Source organism: Pavona decussata, unplaced genomic scaffold (genome assembly GCF_977016875.1).
Source record: "Pavona decussata unplaced genomic scaffold, jaPavDecu1.1 SCAFFOLD_128, whole genome shotgun sequence".
Lineage (NCBI taxonomy): Eukaryota > Metazoa > Cnidaria > Anthozoa > Scleractinia > Agariciidae > Pavona > Pavona decussata.
Genome location: NW_028145542.1, coordinates 2,587,192 through 2,615,169, shown reverse-complemented (window position 1 = coordinate 2,615,169; position 27,978 = coordinate 2,587,192). Strand labels below are relative to the sequence as shown.

Genomic DNA, 27,978 nt, shown 5'->3' with positions numbered 1-27,978 from the left:
TAATACTTTCTCATTTTACAAGCAGAAAAACTAAGAATACTCAGGCTATTTCCTCACCTGGCAATCGGAGCTGCAGTACCACGCCGACTGACACCCCGAACATAGAAACGAGGCCTCACGCTTGCACACCGAACAGTGATTGATTGTAATATCATCTGGTTTGCCAGCGGAACCTTTGCCTTCCTCCCGCTTGGACAGTAATGGACCCACCTTAGGGGGCATGAATCCATGAAATGAAGCCCCTGAGTGCATGCTGGGCCTTTTGTGGTCCATTCCTCCTATTCCGCCCTGTGCTCGGGCAGCGAGCTCGCGATTGCGATGCCAAATAGAGTCTCGTTCAAACATGACGCTGTTCGATGACTTCCTAACAAGTTCGTTCTCTCTCCCACGACTGATTCTTGAATCAGACAACTCATTACTTTTCTCTCTAACTTGCGACGGGTTTAGTATATCGTTTTTAGGACTCGATGTTCGTGGATCCTGTCTTTCTGAATGCAAAGCGCTGGAATTCAAATGTTTGGAGTGTTGAACAGAACCAGGTGCTGAAATCGGTGGCTCGCTGAGTTTAAGTCTTTTCACTCTTTCATACTCTTCCCGATCCACCACGTGCCCAAACTGAGGAGGCGAAGTATGACGCATAAGAATTCCGCCATGCGAGTCCAGCTCACTGAATCTTCTTTTTCTCTCTTCAGCGATTCTTTCCATGAACAGTAGTCGTTCGCGGTCCGCCAGCCGTTTTTCTCGTACTCTTAAGGCATCCATATGCTCTCGCTTTTGCTCCATTCGGATCTGATGTTCTTTGCTGAATACAAGAGGATTTACTTTGTCTTTGAGCTCTGCATGAAGCAGCCTTCTGTTAGCCTCTATCTGTTCTAAACTCAGTCGCTGCCTTTCTCTTTCTCGCTCACGTTCAATATCCTGCAAAGAGAGATAAATAAATGCACTAGTTACTTCCACTGCAAAACACATCTTTCGTTCACTTGCAAAAACGCGTACTCAAATCTCCAGAAAATGATTGCACTCAATTTGAAAGTTAACGAAATAAACCGCTCGCTGCATGATGTTTCATTGCAACAATTGTAAGCTTCTCGAACATCCACGCATCCTATTTTTTTCACTTCAAGGTATCACTGATCAAACCCTGTCTTCTTCTGCAGGTTCTATGCAGACAATGTTTCGATGAAATAAGAAGAACGCAAAATTCACTGGGTAAAATGTCTTAAATCAGACTAAAAGAAAGCTAAGTGAGAAATAAGTACGTGCAAAATCATGTAAACAAACTGTTTTGTGAAATAAGGGGGCGAGAAAGAGACTCAGAGAAGCTAGTAACTGACCCTCGAACCAAAAAACTTCGGTTCAAGCAATTTGCTTAAAATTCTATGTCTGCAGATGAAATCCAAAACGTTTGAACACTGACATAACAGCTCTAAGCAATAAGCAAGCTGTACAGGGTTATTTTTTTTTCAGTTTTAACCTTGGATGGTTAAGCGGTGAATACGTTCCACTAACCTGTCTGATATGTGGTGGCATATCCTTGCCCACCTCTGTCAAAAGACTGCCTGGTTTACCAGCTGCGGCTGCCAGTCGCTCCATGGCCTGCCGTGAATTCATCATCAGACCATACTCTCGAGAAGAAAGTGAAGTCGGCGGAGAATACACATGAACCTCGGATGATAATCGGCCAGAGTCGGGCGCTCGTCGTTCAAACGAACCATCTGGTCGTACAAAAATCGATTTTCCAATTGGTGGGCCACCTTTACCCAAAGGCAAGGATGAAGCCATCCTGCTCAGTAACTCACGATGCGATGGTTCCGACGCGCGAATTGCTTCGCCGCGTCTGTGCAACTCCAACTCGTGAAGAGCGACTATCCGGGGGTCCACTCGGGGATCTATCCTACCGGATATCCCAGCGGGAAGGAAGGCCCTCTCTGGATACAATTTGTGGCGTAAGGGAGGAGACAGCTCTAGCGGTAGCCTTGAACTACTGTTCCCTTCTGCTGCACGAAGAATTACCAGGTCATCAGGGCGCTCTCTTTCAGACACCGGTATCCTGATGCCGTCCTTGTCCCTTAGGTCTATTCTTGATTCTTTCTCTTTAACTTGAACAAGTTCCATACCCCGGTTTCTCGCCTTGGGCTCCACTGTCTGCTCTAAACGAAGTCTGTGTTCCATTTCTGGACTAGGATGTTCTCTTCCACGCTTTTCTTCTCTGTTACTGTTTTGTCTCACTCCATCAATTTGCTTCCTTTTATCTTCAAGCAGTCGAAGACCTGGGTTTATGATACTTGAATTTCCATGCGATAATTTCGGACGAACTTTTCCTTCGACTTCTCGTTCTCGTTCCCGTTCTACGCGGCCAGCTTGTCCTAAAAGTTCTATCCCGCGAGGTTCGACAATTTCCACTCCTTCTGATACCTTTACAGAGTGCATCCCAGCGTCTTTTGCTGAGGATACTCTTAAGAATGGTGAGGTATGTCCTGCCGTCAGCAAAAGTTCCTCCCTTCTCTGCCTCTCAGATGACAGTCTTACATCTGCTTCATCCACTGGTCGCAAGCGCGGTGGCCCAGGCTTGAGGAACTCGCTCATGATAGCGCCAGGCTCCCTTTCGTCGACCAGGCGCCGCAGTGAAAGCACCTGATCCCTCTTATCCACAGGAGACATGGATGCTGATCTGTGTCCCCGCCCAGGGGAAAGCAAGTTTGGATCCTTGGAGTGTGGAGAGGTTGTGAGCTTGATCGGTCCGCGTGAAGGTGAAGGGAGGTTAGAGGGTGTAAATTCTCCAGGGAGTGGCTTAGACTTCAACCCTTCGTCCCCCTTTACTTTCATCAATTCTTCTTCTCTTCTGCGGTTCAGATCTGACAAAGTCAGCGGCTGATGTAGAGGCCTGCGTTCGTGCAGGGGGGAGATGTTAGGCACAACCTGTTCCCGAGGCGACCTGTCTGGAGACTTCTGCAGTTGATGAGGTGAAAGTAACAGATCAGAACCAAAGTGCCGTGCTTTATCCTCGTGAAGAGCTTCCAGTTCTCTCAAGGAAGCAGGTTGCTTGCCAATCTGCTGAAGGTGTGACAGCATCAGCGGAGGCCGCTTTCCTGGTACATGCGCAATAGGTTTGACCACTTTGGGTGTTTGGAGCACCTGTTTGTCTCCCAGGGCGTCTCTACGGGGCGGAGACTGGCACGAGCCTTTGTCACACTCGCGTCGATCGCGTGACATAACTGCGGACATGCGGTCGTGACTGTGAGGTCCAAAACCGTGCATGGAACCATGATGACCAGGGATATCCAGAATTCCCGGTGGGATACCCCTCGGGTTGTTACCATGGAATGGACAGTTAACGTCCCGCTTGCAAGGTATTCCTGACTTCATGTTTCCGTGCATATGGTGTCCACAGTTAGTTGCAGAATATCGTCCTCCTTGGGACAAGGGATTTCCAAACATTCCTGATCCATGTACTGAGCCAGCACTGTGGGTAAGTAGATGTGGAGTGAATGTCCTGGGGGAATACCCTTTCATGTGAGGTGAACTGAGACCGGGGGAGATTGGTATTCCGCTACCATCATGCATCGGTACCACAGGAATCAAGATGGCGGCTCGGTGAGGCGGCATATGCATAGGACGACCGAATTTATCCTTAACGCTACCAGGAATTGTGGGATTTACAGTTCCGAAAGGTTTCTTGGGAGAAGTGAAAGGTCCATGTTTGTCTGGAGGAGATGCGCTCTGAGACTTAACCGGTGATTTCTGTCCGTCTTTGTGGCTCAATTCATTGAATTTTGAGGAGGAATGTTCATCATTCGCCTGCGATGTCTCGTCACTGGTTGTTGCTTCTTCTTGACCACGCTTCTTTTTCTCGTCTTCATCATCGAGAATCTCTATAGGGCTCATTACTTTACGCGGTTGCTCCACCTCACTTAAATCAAGCTCGCTGCTCTTCGGCAGATTCTCTGAATTCGACTCTTCTTTCTCTTGTGGTTCATTTTCAGTTTCCATGTCATCCGCAATCTTTCTTAGCTTGGGTACAGGTTCCAGACCACTAGGCTCTTTTGATGATAAAGAGTGTTTCAAAGGTGGCGGAGGTGGTTTACTATCACTGCCGCTAGTCGAGTCAGCTGGGGAAGGTTTCAATCGTGGCAATGTTCGGGGTACATTTGGTGGGAAACTTCTCATCAGAAAACTCCGATGAAGTTCGTTTTGAAAGCCGTCCATTGCAGGACTCCCTGGGTCTTCGTGATCGCTGTTTTGTTTCGGGGAAACTGAACCAATTACTTCAGATTTTTCGGCGGTAAGTTCTGCAGACGAATTTCTTAAGGTTTCTAAAGGGTTCTCTTTGTCCCCAGAGATAGAAAGCTCGTGTTCGTCGCCTGCTGGGTTGTCCTCCTTGCCTTGCTCGTCTTTAGAATCTCGCGTGTGTTGCAGCGTGTCCTCCGCGCACAATTTGTTCTGCTGTAGGAGCCGCTCCACGAGCCAGTTGTGCCTCGGGAGATCCCTCGCGTAACGGTTCTGACTGATCAAATGAGGTGGTGTAGATCTTTCTCTTTCCTTCTCTTTTTCTTCGCTCTTTCGTTTGGTTTTTCCGATCTTTTTCTCTCTTTTAACTTGCTCTCTCTTCCCGTCTTCCTCTACAGGGTTTCTTTGTGTGTCCGAAAACACGTTCGCCTCCTGACTGCTATCACAGTTATCTGAACCCACAGTTGCCATAGCAATACCATCTTCGTCAACGTCTGCGCGAAAACTTTCTTCGTTCGGTGAGAGCGAGCGTCTTTCTCCGTTTGTTCCAGCGTGGCCATTTGCCTCAGTAACTCCGTTGTCTTTCTGTTTACTTGCTGTTGTCTTCCTGTGAGGTGATAAGTCATTAGTTTCCGCCGACTCATGAATCTTGTTGCGCAACATATCGTCATCGCTTTCTGAATCAATTTGTTTGATTCGTTTTGTTGCCTTGGCATCCTTCACAGGCGAGTGGACTTTGTTCGCTTTTGTTTTCCGTCGCACGCTAGGCAAGCCTGATTGATGGGCGCTCTTGTTACTTTTCGGTTTTCTTCGTTTCTTTTTTTTAACTTTTCCACGGTTCACTAACGTTCCTGTTTCGGGTTCACTGAGTTCGCCAGCATCTGACATACCTTCAATATTTGACAGTTCCGACTCATTGGCAACGTTGTCCGAAATTTGTTCAGCGCTAAAGGAATTGGTTTGGGAAGATTCTTTATCTTGAAGTTCAGAAGTTGGGTCATCTTGCATATCAGCTTTTTCCTCGCCAGCTTTGCTTTCAAAAACACCTCCAGGACTAGCCCCTTGTTTGCCTTTGTTTTCTTTTTGTAAACACAGTTTGTCACTGGGGTCTGTTGGTTCCATACCGTTGACTTGCTCAACATTATTATTTTCACCATTTATTTCACAGGAAAAACCTTGGTTGTCTTGTGACTCAGAGTCATTGCCGTGCTTACTGGAATGCTCGCACTGCATGTCGGGCTCTTCCATAAGCCGTGCTATTTTCGAGCTTTTGATACTGCTGTGATCTGGCTGCAGGCCCCTCTCATTACACCTTTCATTACTTTCAGATGACTTATCTTCGCAGTTTGGATTCCATTCCTCGCTTGGACACTCACAAGACTCGCACCCGAGATTTGTTATCACGTTTTCTTCCGAATACAGATCGTTTTTGGATGATGAATCTGTTATGTCGTAACTCTCATCCAAACTGTTGCACCTTGCTTCAGATATAGAATCTAGTTCATTTTCGGCCGCGCTCAAGGCCTTTGGAAACGTTGGGCTTCCACCATTTGCTTTAAATTCATTTGTGGAAATTTTGCTGTTTTCCAAGACAGCTGCTTCTTTATCGCCATCACTGAATGCAAGCTCGTCATCCGTAACGTTCTCGAATTTTAGTGGTTCGAGTTCAGGTCTTACATCAGTCACACTGTCTGTCTCGCAGTGCGCGCCTTCGGAGGAAACGTTTACCAATGAACGCATTCCTTTAACTTCCACTTTACTTTCGTTAACAAATTCAATGTTTTTGATTTCTTGAGCCGATTCTTTGCGTAAGAATCGATCAAACAGGGATTCTCTCTCCACTGGAAGTTTACAATCAATGTCACTGTTATCCTCGTGTGGCGATGAATTTTTTGTGTGTTCATTGTTGTACTCAGGGGATGAGTTTCCGTAACATCTCTCGTACATGGACTCCCGGTCATTACTTTGTTCCGCATGAAAATTACCCTTGGAGGCATTTTCGACACCGACTTCAACAATCGCCTTATCCGTACCAAGGCCTTCTTTTCTGTTTTCGAACATATCTGTAAATTTCATTGTCAGTTGCTCGCGTTGCAGAAGTTCTGCGCGAGCGATATCTTCACTTAGTAATCGTTTTTGACGCGCCAAATCTTGGGTTAGTCTTTGTTTCTCTCTCGGCGCGTCTCGTCTGTGTGAAATAACTTTAATGGCTTTATTCTCATCCGTATGTTGGTATTTTCTTGATTCCCTAGCCGGTGATAACTTTCGCCCCTCGGTATCCTCCCCTACACGCCGTACAGGGGATCCATAGCGCCCCGAATGGCGCGATACCTCGCTACCATGCCTGTGATAATGGTGGGAACCTTTACGCTGTTGGTTTACGTCAACCTCGGGATACTGGTCTCGATCCCGCACACCCGGGCGACCCGTGGGTCTTCCTGTCCCGCGACCACGTTTATCTCCTGTTGGTTTTGATTTGTGGCCGAACGCAGGCCTTCCTCGCGGCTTCGATCCGTCGCTTTGATGCATGTGCGAAGAAAAGAAGTAACTTGACATATCGCGCGAGGCTATCTCGCTTGCCTTGCCGTTGTCTCTCGGCAAATCTTTCTCGTCTTCTGTTGAATTTCCTGAACTCACACAAGTATCTCCGGACTTGAGCTGAAAAGAAATGAAAGGAAATCGCTCAAACACATGGCTCAAGTCTACATCGAAATATTTATGCGTAATTCATAGTTATTGCTGAGTCACTGGACATCTAGTACAACAAAATCTAAATAATACTTCATACCTTGCTCACCTTGTTATTGCGATGGAAAAAATTTCGAGCGAACAGCATTTTACCACAACCTAAAGTCTAAACTAGCCAGTTTCCCGAGAATCCTACGAGAATCATCGTTTAAGAGTTGAAAACTAAGCCGCCTTAACCACATGCAGGACTCGGTAAAATTGGACACAACAGAGTGACTTTAGATTAAGTATTTTGGAAACAAAACTATTTAATTCACGACTACCTCTATCAATAATGGCAGCTCTCAATATCTGCACATGTTTGTGTCCTCGTGCAATACTCGTTCAATAGCCACTTGAATCTTGCAATATCAGTATTTCGTATTTTTGTTGATATCTTACTACCGGCGCCAAATGAAATAGAGAAGCTACACAAGCTTCAAACACCATAAGCTTGTTAACAAAAGCCACGACAACAATACCTCTTAGAGCTTCCGCACAAAAGATTGAAACTTTCAATTTCCGTGAAAACCGCACAACCCACTTAACAGAAACGGCGTAAAATTACTCAGTCAACTTATCTGTTCAAAAAAGTCGTTTTGGTCTCGCTAGCGTTTATTTAGGCTGATTAAAAACACGTGATATTGCTTGGGTTCCGTGCAACAATACTGGCTGGGAAGGAACACAATAAGCAGACAATGGCCACTTCACTTATTTATCAATAATACCACAACATTCAGAGCAACGTGTTTAGCTCGATATTGACCCGCGTATATGATCAGATATACTTTGGTTCGGTGATAAATCACTTATCTTGCTCAAAATGCAGTGTTGAGTCATAATCATCATGAGTGTTTCCCTCGACCACCTTAATAACATAATAGGATGATGAACAAGAGCTAAACGTGTTTTCACCTAAAAGAAGAACCACTCATCTTCCGGTCCTCTCAGCAAGCAACTGGTTTTCAACGAACTAAACAAAGAGGTTTGAAAATTCCCTAAAGCAGCTTGTCCAAAGTACAACGCAGCACTGCCCGATTTCGCTTTTTTGACGTGTCAGTTTTGTTTACTTGAAAAAATTCAGTATTGTTGTTAGGGGTCAAAGCGAACGTGACTGGACCAAGATGATCGCGCTTAAAACAAGCCAAAGCAGTTGAAAAATGTCTAACTAATTCCATTTACGCTGTGACCACTCCTCCAGCAGACATCACGTACCACCGGGTCAAACAAAGTGTTTAACTTGTGTATATGGATATCCTAAATACTTCTGCAATTACAGCAGTGCATGCACAAAAGGCGCCGCAGAATATTGACCCCCTTCCGGGATGTATAGGCCTCCTTAAGCCGATACAGTATTGAACGTTAAAAATAACACAGGTGAAAGGTGAGCAATTTTATCCAAGTTTAGAGACGTCCTCGCTGTGACTTAAATTCACCGTTGATTGCTTGAAGTTACAGGAAACAGCACACAAGGAACTAAACTGAACCACTGCGTCAAATGATTCCGGTCAGCGTGTTACGTAATTCAGCACAGAGAAACTCGGAAACTGATCTCCGGGGTCAGCAATTACACCATTCACATGCACAGCAGCAGTCAACTGAAGCTAAATTTACCACAATGAGTTCATGTTATTTTTAAATACCTCTTGAACATTTCCTGTAAGTAGAATGCTTTGGTGCGCTGATACACGCACATCAATATCTTTCCCCTTTCCTGTGTCAATGCGTGGCAGGTTGTGGCGAAAACATTGCAAAAATCACAGTGAGAGGACGGACTAAAGTTCAAGCTTTATCCTACAACGTCAGTCACAAGGTTTATCTTAAATTCTTTCGATCAGTTGGACAAAACCCAAAAGCTCCTGTATTTGTGTAATCCGGTCTTGATACTGACCGCCTTATGTTCGGTCAGGGCGTGACCAAAACTTTGCTAATAGCTTATGTTTGTCGCGGAATGCTGCGAATTTCCTTTCATCTATGTTTCTCAAACGAGATATTTTACTGCTTTTGCTCAAATTTCTAGATTTTGCGAAGTTTTTGGACATTTTTGTAGATTTACTCCTGTTTCGTGACTGGAGTAATCGTACTACCTATTAACCCCTCGAGTGGCGGGCCGTTTGTACAACATATTAGGGAGAAAAATAAACTAAGGATTAATTTTCAGCGTCCTAATATCCACATTAAATTATTAACAAAATCCCTAAAGAGTAAAGTAAAGTTCACCTTTCTCGAGATGTCATGCCTTCCAAAAGGCCGACTGGTTCGTCTCGCCCAGCGATATCGCGAGGAAGGCTTGAGCTAAAAGATCTCGTCTGCGAGAAAGGAAGACATTTCCGCCTCTCGTTGTTTTAAACGAAAAGAACTGAATGGTGTCTACACTAGCGAGACTAATTGTAAAAGGATCAGCCTGCGACCACAGCTGATGCTATCGGATAATCAAGCTAGTCTGGTCTGCCCTTTTGACATTTCTTTTTCTGTTTATTTAACACCGTTTAAGATCTATACATTTTTTCCTTGTAAAATGAATGTGTGCTAAAAGATCGCTACACAAAGGATATCTTGCACGGGCTGCCAGAAAAGAAACAAAAACAATAAAAGAGTAAAACAACAAATAAAAAACCGATTTGAAGCTGAAGGAAATAATTGAATAAATGAATGACTCATGAATGAACAGATGCTAAACCAACAGAGGAGGTCAAGAGCTAGCGCGCAACTCCATGCATAGACGCATGGTCTCTTTTAGCGCGCAAGATTTTCGATTCCCTCTCAATCAGTCGCGGTACAGACAAGCCGGTTAATCCATTCCGATCATTCGCTGATTCCGGCCCTGTTCAGCAAAATCATTTCTCCTTGATTCTTTGTAGAAGTGTGAATAGTCTGAATAATATGGTTTTACACTGACTTTTAAGCTAAAGACGTTTCGCCTAATGCTCAATGAAGGCTAAAGCATTAGCAATGCTAACTGCTGAATAAAGTTACTTTATCTTTTTGAACGTACATCTGACGGTGTAATCGCAACGCTGAGAACACGAAGTTGGCTTTTGCGGAGATGTTGTTGTTGTCCTTGTTGAAGATGTTATTTATTGCCAGGCAAAACTGAAACAAATTTCGGGTTGCTGCAAATTGTTCCTCAAAAGCACTATAACAAGGCCAAACTTCCAAGCTCTTTCAAGACATTTTACCCGAAAGAAAATTGTAAGAGTGTATCTTAAACAATACCGACGGCTACAGACTTTTCCGTCTCCAACAACAAGGACAGCCTGCTATGTTAGCAACCAAATATTATTCAGTTTTTCTTAATACTGGACCGTCTTGAGTCAATATTACTGAAAAAATTTGAGGTTCTTTTGTAAACAATTCCAATCAGCTTTTCATCCGGTACAAATGATGCTTAGGATTCTTAACAAAAAAGGCGTTGTCTAGGTTTCCTTGACAAAATTAATGTGAAATACATTGAATAGATGAGAGTGAAATACATGTGAACTGCGGATGAAAGATTTAATAGATTAAAGACCATTACAGTGTGATCGCAACCTAACCGGTTGCGAAATGATTTCAAGCTTAAACGGGATTTGAACCCAAGAAGCATGTGATATATGGCGCAGTGCACTTCTAAGTACTGACGAGGCTTGCAAAGCTAACTGGGATCGTTTTTAGGCTTTCCCAGGAGAAAATTGGGACTCTTGGCTTTCTTTGATGAACTTCTATCTATAAGATACGCTGAATGGTAAAAAAATGACGAATATTCTAAAAGATCATATTGCGCTTAAAGATTTTGTTAAGTATAGGTTCAATCTACTGAAAGGATATTAGGACCGAAATTTTCAGGAAGGAAATTAAGGTCATCAAAACTTGAGAGGGTTAATAAGACCATGCTCTTACTGAAGGGCAAATAACAGGAATGTGCCAGAAATGGAACCCAAAACATAAAACTTCCTTCAGAAGCAGTAAGTAAATAGAAAATATTATATCAAGATCAGAAAAAGAGTCTATTTTGATATTGGTTATTGAGATACAAGACTTCACCATTTCAGCCATTGACGAAAGACTGACTTCTCCCTTCAAATTCGTAAACTAAACAATAGAACTGACCCCCAAGAAAACAAATGCCCTGGATCCTAGGATAAGCGCTTATTTCAAATTTTGGATTCTCTAGTTTTTAAACTGACAATTGAAGTTTTCAGAGACTATGGCTAATTTTTACGTAGCCGCTGGGATTTATCGGACCAGTCAGAAGGTTCAATCACATGGATCAATTTACAAGTTACAATTTGTCGGCTGACTTCTTTCTCTGTTGGTGTACCCCGAGGTAAAAATCGATCTGATTCAAAAACATCTGTAGTACTGCCACAGAATTCTTAGAAATTGGGCATGACGATTTTTGTCCGTACAAATTGAGCCCAATCCCATCTTTAGCCTCCTTCAGTATTCCTAGGTACTTTACGGAATAGAAGGTGTATGGAAACAAGTGGAGGAGATTCTTCAAAAAATATTATCGGGTTACAGTGATCCAATGATACAAACGAGCGGCCAACGAAAGACACAAAATTCCATTAGCAACATTTCACTTAGAAGTATTGGAGTGCGCGTGCAAGAGTGTTGCGTGGAAGCCTTTTAAGTGACAAGTGTGTATTGAATGACACATTGACGTTTCTTGATGCCCTAAGGTACACAGCTGTATGAGTACCACTCTAGCTTTCAAACGTCCAAATGGCAAGATATATGGAATCAAAATAATCGCCGGATATTTCATCGTATGAAAAGCTATATATTTCCTGCAATTCAGGTTAGCTCCATTCAGACATTACTCCTACGTGGTCCTACGTGCATACGTTTAAGTCGGAAATTTATGCTGCTTTGACAGTCACAGCGCCACCAATCTAGCCTCAGGAAGCAGACGGCCCAACAGCTTTCACAGAAATTTGAAGTTTATGCTAATCGTGTTCGCGGATGTATTTTTGTTGATTGTTTTTAGACAATATTGTCTACAAACATAAGCTTGCAATTTCACACTTTACACTGAAAACAGCTAAACAGGAACTTTCCCGGCCAGTACCCCATGACACAATAAATTAACAGATAACATTTTATGTCTTCATACATAAAAATATCCTAGCAAGAGAGTATTCCAAATTTTGGTGAAATGTAAAGAAACCCGAGATACCGCTTTTTTTCTTTCTTTCTTTTTTTTAATGGAAGAACTGCTTTCTCTTCTTATAAAAAGGCTCATTGTTTACTTTTGGTTTTCTTCGGTAAAATATCTAATATCCGGCGACGCGTGCAGCCTAAGTTTCTAAAGTAAACTATATTTACTGTGTTTACGATTGAAATGGAAAGGTGTACCGGTGATTCTTAGAAGTATTTAATATAAATTCAAACTTTACCGTGTGAATTTTTGTCCTTCGAACTCCTTTTCTTGTGGGTTTGCTTTCGAATGGATTTTCCAGATAAGGGCAAAACGCTCCGATGGAACAATATACACACATCCACGGAGCATCAAATTCTAGGGCCGTAGCAGGAATAGCAGGGTCGTGACAATGTTGATGATACCCTGAAAGAGAAAAAGGTGGAATTCACTTAAATTGAATTTGACCTGCAATTAAGACAAGGTGTAATTTACCGCTTTACCGCCAACTAATCGACTAGAGTTAGCAACAATTTTCGTTTACACACTAAAAGCTTGACTACACATTTTCCACGAGCTTTTTGAACAGACGCGAACGGCGATTAAAATAATTATAAGACTTCATACTTGGCAATTTCTAACCACATGCGTCGAGCGGGTATCAGGCTCGCGCGAATGGTTAAAGCGATCAGTAAAAAACGGCAGCAATTTCAAATGTTAATCACGCAGTGAAATTATTTCTTGTGTAGCCAAGGGGGTTTAAATTGTAACTTTAAAAAGCGAGCATGACGCTAGCGAAGCGAACTTGTCAACATTCAGAGGTGGTTAGTCGATGCCATTTGTCTCGTATATGCACCTGCCTCACAGACAGTATCCATAAACACCTACAAGGCCGCCATCTTGACTGAGCAAATTTTCAAATAAAGGTGCATTCACGCTACAGTTAAGTTACTCGTGCTTCGCGGTATTTACCTGGCGTCGCCAACAAAATAAAGAGAAAAACTCACTCATCTACATCCAATGCCAGCTACACCTGTTCTCAAAACGAACCGAGAAAAATACGAGTACAAAGCGCACCAAAGCACGTGTGCTAAAAGTGCAATATTCACAAGTTTTGTACGGGATTTTCAAAATTTTCCTTGTATTATTTGGCGACCTTTTGAACGACACGTAGTATCGAACCATGCCAGTTTGGCCACGGAAGCGCTTGGCACGTGTAAAAATGGTAAGAACTGACGAGCAAAAGCGATAAGCGCAACGAAATGGCGAAAACTGTTGTCGATAACTCTTTCTGGAATAATTAAATATACTCTACATTATGCAACACGTAGGGCCTGATAGCGAAAACCTGCGTTTACCTTGACTCGCTCAATACCTCATGAGCTTTATACGGTTTTCAAAGCAGTGAAGATTTCCCCGATCCATTCACAGAACGCCTGAAAATACAGCTCGTGTTTGTAGAACACTTGGCAAAAGGGCGAAACGCGGCTCGACTCTGAGAACAAAACTCAGCCACTGGAGAGGCAGCTCTGGAAGCAGCTGAAGAAACAGCCGACCAACTCTCGCTTGAACATAATTTTGTTCAATTAATGGCCATTTGCAGAACAATGGCGGGGATATATCTGAGTAAACAGCGGCAATTATTCGAAAAGTGAAGTGTTTGCAAGGGGGACAGACCAAATGAGGGGAAAGAGAGTTGACTGCTTATGAGCTGTCAAGGAGCCCTAAAATTCTCGATAATAAGCTGAAAATACGTCAGCACACAAAAGTGAACCAATCGCTTTCACCTGTGTTTGTGTGTGTTTGTCAGGTGCGCCATACAGCTCGTGGAACAACTGAAACACAGGAAATTGGCCGTGAAACTCGTTTCCGCTGTGTGTCAGCCGTAACTATACAAGTGCAAAATTTAATTCAAGCATTTAAGAGATTTTGAGATCATTGCACGACCAGGGCGTGATGATGCTCTGTAGGTGGTCAACTGATAAGATAGGATGGCAAAAGCTTCAAACGTTAAAGTGCTTCAGTCAGTTGTCTATCACAGACTGATAAAACAAACGTAACGAACTCTCGTTGAACTAACAAGTGCGAAATGCCTCCCACTACAAGAAATAATAATAAATAAATAAGCCGACAAGAACTCGTTCTATTCTTTCCCTCGTTTTAGCGTTCTTCCTTCCTTTGTTGTGATGGACAACCGTTTACAAAAACTTCAACATACAGGATAAAATTTAAATGAATAATACCATAGTTACAATAAAAGCTTAGCAATTCGTTATTTTTCGCTTTTTATCAAACTTGGTACGCTTTAGCAACTAAATCGTTTTGAAACCGAAGTTGGAAATGATCCGATCGTGGTATCCTTCTCCGTTCTTGCCGGAAGCGAAAGCACTCTCGAGCCACAGAAAAATCTCGTACTGAACTAGAAACTGCATCAAAGAGTTCCTGGAGAATGTTAATTCAGGAAAATTTCCCACTGCGTCTTTTGTTCCGCAAGATCAGAGCGTCTACTGGCAAAGAAAGACAACGGATAAGTAAAACAATGGGAACACACTTCACAATAACACAGTTCATGATTTTATCCACCATCTGCCTTCACTTCTATACAACTTCTGCGCTTTTGTTTGTTTTCCACAAAGAAGGAGGAAAATTGAAAACTCTTCGTCTTGATTAGGCGCAAACAGTGCGAGGCCAACGAGTCCGTTCACACAAAGTTCACAGAAGCGCTTCACCTGCCATCTATTTCCGCCAAAGAGCGCGCGTGTTGTCATATACTTTGACAGAAGTAATAAACATTTTCTGCTCAATTCCTGCCTAAAATGACTTAAATAGAGTTTCGCGTTTACAAATTTCCATTACAACGCTTTCTAAAAGTAAATCAAAAACGATAAAGCGGAAAGTGGCACTATACGATTTTTTTTCTCGCCGTATTATAAAGCACTTTTTTCCCTTCCTTCGAGTTAAAATTGAAATTAAAACGGAAAAACTGATGACATGAGCCACCAAAAACCATCTGCAAATATTGGATTAAAAACGGGAAAAACAGATTTAGGCACATACTGTGACGACAAATGGTTAAAAAAAGGCTAGCTGTGTTCATCATTTGATGAGGCAACGGGGAAACCGGAAAATCTATAATCCGTCATGAAAAACCCGCACGAAATATTAGACGGCAGCGTCTGTACGATAATATTTCACTGGTCGCGGTCTAAAGATCAATGGGAAGTGATTAAAATGAGAACAGTTACAAAAAAAATTACAGAAAATGGCCAACATTTCTTTCTAAAAACATTTTTCGTGTTCGATTTATTATACATTTTTATTACGCACAATGAACGGATAAAATTACCAAAACAGAAAATACATAAAAATAAAAGAATTAAAAAAGTAAATTCGGTGGGTGTCACATCCCTCAAAAACTGCTTCCTTCCTGAAACAGAACTCATCCCGAACCCATGTTTACGATGAAGAGGAAGTTTTTAGTATAGTCCTAAACTGTATCAGAGTTTCAGGTGTAAGCGAAAGTTCACGTGTCATTGTGGCCTTGCGATTCTCGAAAATATCACATGACTACGTGGCCAAGTTAAGTTCGCGGCACCACCCATGCGCCGAAGTTGTTTGGCATTAGGGTAGTGTCAATAATTTTAAAAAAGTAGGGTAGCGTCTACATCGATAGATTTCAATTAAGGCGAGGCGCATAAGAGCGAAATATTAATTACGGTGCGTGAGACGAACGGGGTCTGAACCTGACCTTATTCAATGGACCTCACCACCTCGTTCCTCGTTGCAAAGATGAACGCAAATTGCAAATTTGAAGAATGTTCTGTTCTGAAACTTCAATAAACGGTTTAAAATCCTAAGAAAACACAGGGCATTCAGCCGTTGCGTGAAACTGAACGACATTCATACGGGTTGTGAAATGCATAACTTGATTCAATGGCAACCGACAATTAAATCTGATATAAAGACTTTACAGCTATTCTTGTGTACAGGATGGGTTTAGAAACTCTCAGGTTGAAAACATTTGAAAAACCAAGATACCCAATTTGATTTGTAAAACCGGTCCTCTTTTCCAGATGAATAGCGCGCGTTCATTGGCTGTTTCATGGCGACACTTCTGACAGCTGTCAAAGAAAATGTTTCCCGCCAAATTTGTGACGTCAAAGAGTAACCGCACACTGTTTCTTACTGATGCCGTCCGCTAACGTGCATGAATTGGTGATAAAGGTCAAAAACTGTTTTTTATCCAAGTAATTTTAAGCACATTTTCAGTTGACCATGAATTTGTACGATATTTGGCATTCCTTAACTGAAACTGCAGTGGTAGGTCACGTGATCCAAGCGCGTTTAAATTGAAGATACAGGTGAAAATCGTTTCTTTGTATCCAAGTAATTTTAAGTACATTTTCAGTTGACCAGGACAGGGCGCAGTTTTTCAAAGCCCGATTAAGCTAATCCTGGATTAACGTGAACTTTGGTTCCAGTTTAATCACTAATCAATAACGATCCTTCCAAAAGATTTTTGGCCCTCAGGTTTGACTTAGACTTTTCTTTACCTTGAGCTTGAAATTAGCCTTTAAAACCATTTTTAACGAGCGAGCTGAAAACCTCGATTAACTTTTAATCGTAGATTAGCGTTCATCGGCTTCCAAACAACTCGGCCGTTTAGGGGTTAGTAACTACTCCATGTAAGCCGCAAGTTTTCTGTACTGTTATTGAACATGTGGTCACTGAATAAATTTGACGTCAATGGCTGGCTTAGAGCATCAAATATGACCTGTTTTTTTCGTCGCGCTTTTCAGATTCAAAACAGATATTGTTTTGATCGATGTTTGTCTCGCAGGTGTAGCATAATTCATCAACTGTTCCCACTCAGGAATCGTTTAAAGGAAAACAGCCAGACAACAGTTTCAATAAAGTTGCAGGACTACCCGCGCACGATTGCCTTTTCCGCCACAGCTTGATAAACAAAAGCTAAAAGCAGTATTTGTTATTTAAGTGGCTTCAAACAGAAAGCAAAAAGATGCTTAGCACCGTGTCTCTTAGCAATATTTACCACCTTCGTCTCTGGGAGCGTTGGACGGCAACAAATAAGTTTCCAATGGAATGCAGTCCGCGTTGGCCTGTTAATAATCAGTTTTCAAATGATACAAAATTATCTACAGCTTGCCTTTTTCCTCACACAAACAACACTTTAAGGAGAGGGGGGCGCAAAACAAACCGACCGGAAAGTTCCATCCCAAGTGAATAAAGCAGTGATTGCAGTGCTCCCACATTCACACGGTGTATTTAAATCCTTACTTGTCGCTGATATATATACCTAAATAAATATGCCAAAGAAAATACTGCGGCCACAGCTGACAATTAGTGATATTGTACTTTAAGTTCCGACGCAAGCCTACTTTATCTCCTGTTATTTCTTTGATAAAAAGAGACTATTAAAGTAACACTTTGACAAGCCAAAGGTACGACTTTCACCAAACCTACAAGGGATAGTGACATTTAGTTCAAACTGAGTTACTATACTAGTGTACTGAAACCATTTACTGATAGATGTCTAGGCTACATTAGGATAGAAACGGACTTCAACGTGAAAACAATTGCCAACGTTTTGAAGTCCCGCCTTCGTGTCTTCCAAAAACAGCTGAAAACTTATTAAGGTTCATTCTTCCTTCAAGAATTCACTAGAGATCTTTCTCTTGGTGTTATTATAAGGATTTTGTTTCCGAAGAAGGGTACGCATTCACAATTTTACAGAGAATAATTTCTGACGAAACACCCTCCATATCACCGTGTCGTGGTTCCTTTCCGACAATTATTTGTGTTAGAGAAAGGAAGCCATCTATCATTTCCCGTTTTTCATTATCTTTATTTATGTATTTATTTTTTATTATTTATTTACTTTAGTATGAAAAGCTAGTTCGCAATGTTATAGCTATACGAGCCTTATACGGTAGAACAAGAAGCCTATCGTAGCCATCTTAGTTTCTGTTTTTTTGAGAGACGTGTGGTAAAATTTTTACTGTCGTGAAATCCCACATTATGTTATTGGTTGCGACCAGTTACAGCTGAAGCGTGTTACGAACGTTTCAAGCATTAAAAGGTTATTTAAACTTCTTCCTTCGAGTTTACTTTGTCTCTCACGTGCCGAACCGGAGAACTAAGGAGACCTTCTCATGAGGTTTTTTGTGTACAATTTTTAGACAAGAAAAAAAACTCACAAAAAGACACCGATTCACGAGAAAAATCCACATACCTGTCCGTGCACAAATTCCAACTAGAAGTTATCTGAGCTGACAATATTCGTATATTTCCCATTCATCATGGCGGCCCAATCGGCCGGCAATACAGCCCATCAATGAAGACTGCGAAATTCTGGATCCAACTTTATATAAATTTTCTTAGTTCTGATCTTGTGGTTTAAAAGCGCTCAGCTGTCAAATTTTCGGTTGTTTCAATTCAGTTTCTCGGCCCATTCACGACGACAGCCGTAGGTTCCTGAATCTGTATGCAAATTCCGGCCGACGGGAAATGATTAAGCCGAATCGCTTCCACGCGGCGGATTCTATCCCGACAATAAAATGTCTTCTTCCTTAACAGCCAAGGGTCACGACTGCAGTGTGCTTTGTTCGCACACCACACCTGATGTCGAGTGCTTCTGAGATACAAACTATAAAAGCTTTACGTATACACATGAAATATACCAAAAATTTCTACTTTTGAACGACGACTAAAATTTTCGTCGAGATAAACTACAAAACGAAAGTTCTAAGATGAAATTGTAATGAACGTCAATCAGCCAACCTTTTAATGTCCACGACCGCGGCTAGTTAAATCAAATCGAGCTTGTTGTTCATCTCGGCAACTTAACTTCTCAAGTAGACAGCCGTTCGTGTGAAAACACTCTGTTCTAAGTAAATTACCATGCCAACGACACTCCTCGGAAAGAACTTTAATTCTCCTGAATGTTTGTGCACAATGGGTCTTCGGAGGTTATCTCCGTTCTTTCAAAAGAGAGGCTTTTGTTTAAACCGACGCAGGTCATTTGGTAACAAGATGAATGGCTAAAATGCTTTGTAATATTATTGCATTTTCTGAAAGTACAAAGAAAAGGTTTCAATGGAAATTGATGCTTGCAGGTCCTCAAACAAGAGAGCACGAATGCTCTGTACCTGGCCAAAACCTCAAACAACAGAAGAACGAGCCCTGGATATAAACCAATTATTATACACAAAATTTTCCCATGTCAGTTACTTTTATAACATTACGACTTGAATAGCAAATTAAAAAAACTTCCAAAGAAGAAGTTAAATTCTACAGAATGCTAATGTCCCGTAAGTCACTTAGTACAAAAGTGTTGCTTTTAAGTTCGGCCGTCCGACACTTGTTTGAAGTATTTTAAAAGTCTGAAATTTAACATCGTCTTCGACAGATAGCAGCGCATTAAGTTCGGGGTCGAGAAATGATTGAAAATCATTCTGCTCTGTCTGCTTGAAAGCATTTACATAATAACGAATCAGTCACAAAATTACGTCATAAGTCACTTGGAACATGGCGCGCAGAACCACAAGTGAACAACAAAAAAACAAAACCTAAGGAGGCATCCTCGTAGCTCTCGCGTAATTATAAAAGTCCTTACAGTTGAAACATACAGTTTGGGATAAAATCTCAACTTTGCCTGAACATTGCGCGCACAGAAAAATGGGTAATGATCCTTCAGGCATCAGATCGCAAACAAGTGATCTATAACAGATTAGCCTTAAACAGCGAGGGCAGTTGTAGTGTAAACTATTTCTCGTTTTACTTAGCTGTTTTAGGCCTTGCCAAATATATAATTAAGATTGGAAGGCCAATTTTACGACGTTTGTTGTTTGTGTTCGTTCGTTAATTTGTTTGTTTGTTTGTGAGAGTTTGGTTGTTCAAAATGGGCTTTGTATATTGAAATACACCATTACGGAAGCTTCACACGCTTTGCTGCGTAACGGTACAGCAAAATGACATCTACATCTGCCGGTGTCTCGTTTGACACTGCCCCGGTGCAGATTTTTTTTTTAGCCCAGCTATATCGTTCTCTTGGATACTGATTACGGTCATCAACGACTGGATATCCAGTAAAAAGATATGTTTGGTTTCATCAACAGAGTTGATAATATTTTGGCCACCGTAAAGAGATTAGAGTGCTGACGTTTTGAAAGTTGGTTCTTCGTCAGAGAGAATCTGCAGAGGTTACCCCGCCACCCCACCCCTCTAAAAGAAAAAGATGGGGGAAGAGCGTTTCTGTTCTCGCTTTACCCGGCAGACTTTTGCAAGGAGAGTGATAGCGGAATTGAGCAATGCTTCAGTTCCTAGCTAACACTGAAATGATTCGCAATCTTAAAGTAAACTGTTTCGGTTCTATTAACATTGGCGCTGAAAAAGGGTCAGCTCACAACTGATATTGAGCTTTGCTTTGTTTTACTTTGCTATACGAGCAGAGAAGCCATCAGTTTTATTAGGCTATTCATAGATCCTAATTGTACGAAAATAAAAATAAAAAAATCGGTTCCAATTGCGTAAATTCATTTGAGCCAGGGTAACTGAATTGTTGCGCTGGTTCCTTCTTGTTAATTTGCTAAGACTAAAGCAACGTGAAGTATGTATGCAAATAATTAAATTTCAGTGACCAATATTCACCCACTCTCAGCCGAAGTGCCGTTCAATTCTTAGCTGTCCCGGCAAAGTGATTGATAAAAAATGAACTTTTGCGAAATTGCCAGAAATCATTCTGTGAGGATAGACGTGGAATCTTTAATTATTTTAGTCTATTTTGTCGATTTTATATCTGCTTCGATAACGTATGTTGTTACACATAAGCGCATTTGATCATATGCCTATGGAATTTGCGCGGTACAAGTAATACATTAAAATAATTACTAAAGATTTTGATGTTCACAATAACATTTGTTCTACTAAACAATGGTCACAAATGCGACGCACCGGCATGCGGTCTTCGAAGAATTTAAAATCAGTATCAGAAATGGAAGCTTCGCTTTCGCTCAAAATGTGCGGAAGGTCGCCATGTTTTCCGTTCAGTGCGAACTTACAGAATCGCTAGACACACCAATATGATTTTTAAAACTGTTGGTAGAGCGCTGCACCGCTATCGCAGGGGTAATAGGTTGGAATCCCGTTCAAGTCTGAATTTTTCCAGGCTTTCTTTTCGCAACTGCTTAAAAGAGTTGCGCGCATAACTACGATGTTCTTTCATTAATATATTGAAAGCAATACCGAGAAGTTTATTGTGCACACTATGCACTATGAAACAGCATGTGTCACGTATTTTACTCCTCCACTTTTACCTGGAGTTGTCTTAAACCGCTTTATTACGTCATATTAGTGTTTTCTTATTTGTAAAAAGCCAGGGTTTTTTTATAAAATGTCAAACTCCACGTATAAAGATATGAGAAAGGATATCGTAAGTCCGGGCCGAATTGGGCACTGATAATTTTTAGTTGAGCATGACTGTTATATATTTTCAGGTAGACACTTACCTTTGTTGAGCCGAAATTTCTCTCTGCATACAACTCAACGCAAAAATAAAATATTCACAGAGGGAAATCTGTATTGTCATACGCAACAGCTGGTTAAATATCATCACAAAAAATATACACTGATGCACGAATCTAGTCTGAATGGTATATTAAAACAATTAACATAAAACAAACTTTACAATTCGACCATCACGTCTCAGTAATTGCCTGTTTTTAGAAGAAGAAGAAAAAAATAATGTTTTCGAAAAAAGAGGTCACTGGTTCGTTTAAATTACTGAGCCACTACTTGGTCTTTTTCAGTTCGAAGGATCAAAAAATGGACGGTTATTTGTAGATTATGCGAAAAAAATCCTTTGCTAGGATATATTGTCTGCTGTATTGTTACTGTTCAGTACTAAAGGTCTTGTGGCTGTGATGGTTCAAGTATTCTGGGGTGAACTGGTCTAAATATAAAGTTGTTAGAATAATGCTCATATGGGAATTATAAAATAAAATCATCGAATTTCAAAACCTAGGAAATTCAAAATGACATGAACTTGTCTTTAACTTGAAATAACAAAATAAAAACAATGCTGGCACACGTCATACCTTTAAATAACTTTTCCTGAGGCTTAACGTTGCCATTCACAGAACTTAGCAACTATCTAATATCTACACGTGTCTTAGGGATTAATGATTTTTCACTCCTTTTAACACATTTAAAACCGCTTGTAACTATGAGCGATTTTTCTTAAAAATTATCACTGGCTTTGCTAAATTACGACAGTTGTAAATTAAAATAGCAATTGATATTATTTGAAGGTAGCGCAAGCCATCACATCACTCAGACATATTGTTATCGCTTGCTAGGTGGGTATTGGACCTTATTCTTAGTCCCATTGTCAGACTTAAAACTTTTCAACAAATTTTTGTTCCTAGAAGCTATATCAGCCTGATGTGTTGTTTATGAAATCTTTTGAACCCACCCACCCTCCCTTAAACCTGGCATTAGAGACCCCTCCCTGTAAGATTTCCAATATATTGACCTTCCATGGGACCATGATCTGTATGGATATTTTCACCACACAGTAAACATAACAAGGAATTACGGCTGTACATGAACGTTTGCCATCTTGTTGCATGTTCTGTTCTTATTGCACGCTTGGGAAAATCATTGCTTTTGATCCCATGCCAGTACCAGATAGTAAGAAGAAACTAATTAATATATAATTTCCCTACAAAATATCAAATATCTTCACACACAATGAGTCAATATGACCCTGTTGCCTGAGTATGTGGAGCTGGGAGAGAAAACCATTGTTTGTGCTATCAATTTTAATAGCAAGCAACTTGTTTGCTATTAAAATAACTGAACCGATTTTTTCATGTTGGCCAGATCAGTATCCATTCGATGCCATAAATTGTATCCTTATTAATTACCTTTAAGTAATGAACTCAAGCAGCTGGACTATGAGACAAACAAACTTGATCATGCAATTGGAAATATATTCTTGGATTTGAACTCAATTCTCCCAAGTTAAATTATACCAAATATAAGGAAATAAGTTAGGAGAATTTGAAGGCTAATTTGAGAATGATCAAAACTGTTTATGTCTAGATGCTGCAACATTATAGAGATTTAATATTAACTCCTCAAAGTTTATTTAGTCACTCTTTATATTTTAGCGTCGAGAAATCAAAACATTGCAATCTATAACCTGCGTGGCTACTTCCTGTTGTGCACATTTCATGTCATTATATTTTTGAGAAACATATAGTGACTTGTTTGATTGTTCAAAGACCAAACAGCTACCAGAATTAAGAAACTGCCAAGCCACGGCACTTAATAACCTCTGTTCAATTTTTTAATATTATTAATATTGTTATTATTACTGACAGAATGAAAATTCAAAAACAACATCCACAATATTACTAAGTTTCATAGTTTCCTTTAGGTCTCCTCACCATTGGTACATCTATTTTTTTCTATTTTTTTTGTTTAGATTGTATTTGTGGTGTGGCAAAATACATAAGAGCACTGCTTTAACGTCAATGTTCACGGCTGTGCATTCAATGAGTAGAGATAAACCAGAGGAAAATATGGCAACTATCCAAGCTAAATCCAGAAATTATATAATTACCATTAGGATGAACATTATAACCAAATAGAAAGTACATCACCTGAAGATACTTTTTATTTATAACTTCTGTGCCTGTGTAACAAAATTTTTTCTAAGAATTAAACACATCTTCAGAATTATCATACAGATTTGTAACTTGAAATATTAATTCCCTACATTTCACTGTAAAGTTTCCAGTAATTTTTCAAAGCAAATAGGTTGAAGTAAAGGTGAAATCGTCAGGGGGATTTAAATAGTGCAAAATGATGATTGCATTCACATGTTACAACTAAAGCAGATGGCTGAAGTGAATGATTTCACTTTCAAGAAAGAGTTTTACCTTTGACAAAATACAACTTGGACGCATTACGTACGTTAATAGCTACATTATGTAGCTTTACTCCGGCTGTGAATAAAATTATCAGTAAAATGAAACATTCAAGTTATGTCTTGTACAAGGATAAAATAAGGTTAAAAAATACCTGGAGTTGGTCATTACTCACCATCATAAAATGTGCTGAGAGCAGCGTCTGTTTAGCTCTACCTTAGCTTGTCTGAGCTGAACACAAGTGTGACGACGGCTGATATGATCAGCTGGCAAAAGCCAATTTTAAGCTACTATTGTTTCAGCTATTCATAAATATTGAAGATTTCAAGACACTGTATTATCAGACGAACTTTAGTGTGAATCTTTTAGTCAACACTGTTAGTTAATCCTATAATTCCAAACATTACTCATTGCATAATTTTGCCAAGCAGATAGCTGATAAGAATAAAGGGAAATAATCTTGATGCAATATCGAATTCTCCATAAAACAATGAACAAATAATTATTATGGTGGTCACATTAAGGAGAATTTGCATTTTAAGCTAAGTACTAAAAGCATATTTTTTAAAAAACAGGATGTTTATGGGTAAGCCTCTTGTGTGGCACATCTGTTTTTGGCTTGAAGGTACATAAAACACTTAAATTCAAAAATTATTTCAACTCAGACTGAGCTTCAAGTTTCAGAAACCATCCATTACACATAATTTACACATTATCATGTTTCAGCCATGACCATACAGACAAGTACCAAAAAGTGAGCCCATACATTGTGGTAAAATTTTAAGCCTTATTAACAAAGAGATAGCAAAAGTCAAATTGCCAAGAACAGCTGCCTTATAATGACTAGTTCCTGTGCAGAAAATCTCCATCCCTCCACTGCAGAATGGATTTTCTCTAAAAGAGCCCCAGCGCTACCCCTCAGAAAATTCTAATTTAGCTTCATATATACTTTCCTTTAAATGTCTGGCTATTAAGGACCCCAACCCCCCCCCCCCCCCCCCACTCCCTGGAATTTCCAATACCTTCTGTACTGGGACTGTGAGGAAGGGGGATATGGATATTTTCTGGAAAATATATACAATCTGTGCAAATTATAAGGTGGACTTTCAAGGCTCCACCAACTCATACCACGTACTGTACCAAAAAATTGTCAGAAAATTTATTACATGATAATAACTTACATAAATATGAACGTGAAAGCTGGACCACAAAACTCTTATTAGGCGAATTCCCTAAACAATTTCACATGAACACACAGGGTAGATGTAGTATCCTTGTAACAGTTAGTGTGATTCTGAAAAATTCACCTCATAAGCTTCAAAACTTAACAGTTTGGTTACCAGTGTTTGCAATATCAGTCGTTCACTAGTGCACAGTTCAAGGACATATCCACCCCCCCCCCCCCCCACCACCACCCCTCCAAATAAAAAAGGAAGGTCATTGGAAACTCTGAATCCAAGGGAGGGTCTCAAAAACCAAAGAAAGCTTTCAAACACTGTGATTGGTGAAATATGTGAAATTGCCAAAGAAGCTAGCTGGTCCAAAGGATTGTAATGGATATTTCTAGAACAACACAATGGTAGCATTGTACCCCAAAACATTGATTTTCATTACCTTAACCAACCAAAGCCCAAAGCTTTATACTTTATAGCTCAAGTAGAAACTAAAGAGCAATCTAAAACTAACATCCAATACCATATTTTAGTTTGTGCTTGCTAAAAAAAGCATGTGAGTTGCCAACAAATACAGAAGGAGGTCCAAGACTCTGCACAGTGTTCTATTATGATATATTTATGGGGTCTTACAGATACATCATAAAAGAATTAAGCAAAGGAATACAAAACTACTACTTGCTCAAGGAGTTATAATGGCTAAAATGGCAATATCCTACTGAGTTTGCGTCACAGAACAGTTCAGTGCTCCTTATTTGTATTAGTAATTTTGATAGAAAACTTTTGTCAACTTTTCCTTATATCACAATGCATGTCCTATGTATCCTAGAATTAAGTCACTGTGACAAGTCTACTTTGTGTCCAAGTCTGATGACTTGTCAACCACGCTGTAAAAAAAGTGAAGTTGAAGACCCAGCCACTTCAGCGGATAAAAGTACTGACTGCGGACAGCTGGTCTGAAATAATACCTTTGATTATTAATTAGCCAAATCATATAGAGGAAACTTTTAGGTAGGTGGTAAAAAAGAGAACAGACAAACTGTAACTATGATTATTTGTACTGTAATATGGTATATACAGCAACTTTTTTTAGAATCACTGTAAAGAGCTACAACAATATTTGAGGGTTAGATAAATGTGCACACAAGCAGCAATTGTTGTTGAAGATAGGCTCCAAATAGGGGATTTATAGCCCTGTGGGTATGGATTCCATACCACTGAATTAACAAACTAAGTTAATCCAAGGACCCATATATACACGTTCAATAAATCAAAGTGATGTGACAAACACTTAGAAATTACAGATGTCAATAAACAACACCAGAGATAGCATGAATTTCCTTTACAAAAAGAGACAAAGGCAAACAAAGAAAAATGAATTCGGAAGGTTTCAAAAATACGAAAGTTAAAATTGAATTTGCATCAATTAAAGCTGACTGGGACAAGAACTAAAGGAGAAAATCTAACAGAACGTTTGATCATGCCAACAAAACTGAAATCAATGCTGTCATTTTGCGCGCGAAGACTGTCAGCTGACGTGACAGCAAAACACCCATTAGCCAAACGCAAACGCACTGAAGCTACTGTCTCAGTCATTGTTAACAGTATGCACTTGAAAATTATTTTCACAACATGCAAGTGATGCCTGCTTCTGCAGAATAATTAAGCTTAATTCTACGTCTAATGACAAGTTCGTTATTAAGGTCCCGATCGCGAATTATTTAACCGACATAAAACGCGAAATGGACAAAGTTTAATCTTGCACATCGGTGAGAATGACTTTGAATTAAGTTGGTTTCGAAGCAACAGGAGCTGGACCAAATTCTACACCGAACCCTAACACTTTCCTTGGAAACCATTTTGTCACTTACATGACGCCTCTTTTGAAGAAGTCTGACTCGAGCAACTCGGAAAGTTACGTCAATATTCTTATTTTTGAAATCAATACAATGACATAAATAAAAGAAAACCTGTATCAATTTTTATCTCATCTGCTATTTTAATTTTATCACAACATCTGATCGTCATTTTCCTTCATTTTTTTCCGACTCTGGCACAATAGACGAATTCTAAAATTTTAAGCATTATAAGTTCCCACGAATATCGAAAAATATGGAGTCACTACCGCGAAATAAAAATCGTTTACTCGTTGTTAAGACTGAATAAATTTGTTTCACGGGATAAATCTCCTTCGCTGAAAGCGTTATAAACCAGGAAAAACAAGAAAGTATAGTGGCTTGTTTTTACGCGCTTATTGTTAAATGAATCCACGTTGCAGGGCGACCTGTCTTCTTCCTTCACAACAACGGCGCTGCTAAGAAGCAGGTGGATTTACGCCAAGTTTAATGGACGGCCTTTCTTTATCGCCAACACACATGGACAAGAAAGTGATCAGACTGTTACGAAAGTTTCATCCTCCTTCCGTTTCAGTAACGCGCTCGCAGAAAGTAGAAAGTACAAAATATAAACGCGGAACTATAAGTACTTACCAATTCCACACTTGTCACATAACACGATCTCGTTTGGCCTCAGCGAAGTTCCGTCTTTGCAAATAATACAAACAATTTCGGCTGTCGTTTCGGTCACTGTGAGGAAAGAGAAAGTAGTGTTAGCGAAGACAAAGAAATCCAATTACACTATTCCTACGAAATTACGCAAAGGAAGTTTTATCGAGGAAAAAATAAAAAACTCGCTAATTGCTTCCCATATGAAGTAAATCCGATTCGTGGGTCACACATATGAAGAAGCTGATCGCCGGTTTTCATCGATCTTTAAA

The 27,978-nt window shown here is 40.3% G+C and overlaps 1 protein-coding gene across 10 annotated transcripts in view; it reads right to left on the bottom strand.

Annotated features, from left to right (window-relative positions):
• LOC146468959 (uncharacterized) overlaps positions 1–27,978 on the bottom strand; it is a 31,196-nt gene that overhangs the window by 2,037 nt on the left and 1,181 nt on the right. For 2 of the 10 annotated variants that reach the window (XM_085123983.1, XM_085123981.1), the window contains exons 2-5: positions 27,692–27,787; positions 12,336–12,502; positions 1,510–6,885; positions 58–918 (exon numbers count right to left, since the gene is read on the bottom strand). In XM_085123983.1, coding sequence (XP_084980109.1) covers positions 58–918; positions 1,510–6,885; positions 12,336–12,437 — 6,339 coding nt within the window. In that variant the 5' untranslated portion in view covers positions 12,438–12,502; positions 27,692–27,787. Of the gene's footprint in view, positions 1–57; positions 919–1,509; positions 6,886–7,015; positions 7,211–7,238; positions 7,809–7,869; positions 8,024–12,335; positions 12,503–13,083; positions 13,103–13,434; positions 14,201–18,329; positions 18,918–27,691; positions 27,788–27,978 lie in introns of those variants that run through there. The other 8 variants (XM_085123985.1, XM_085123984.1, XM_085123982.1 and 5 more) reach the window with 8 other exon arrangements.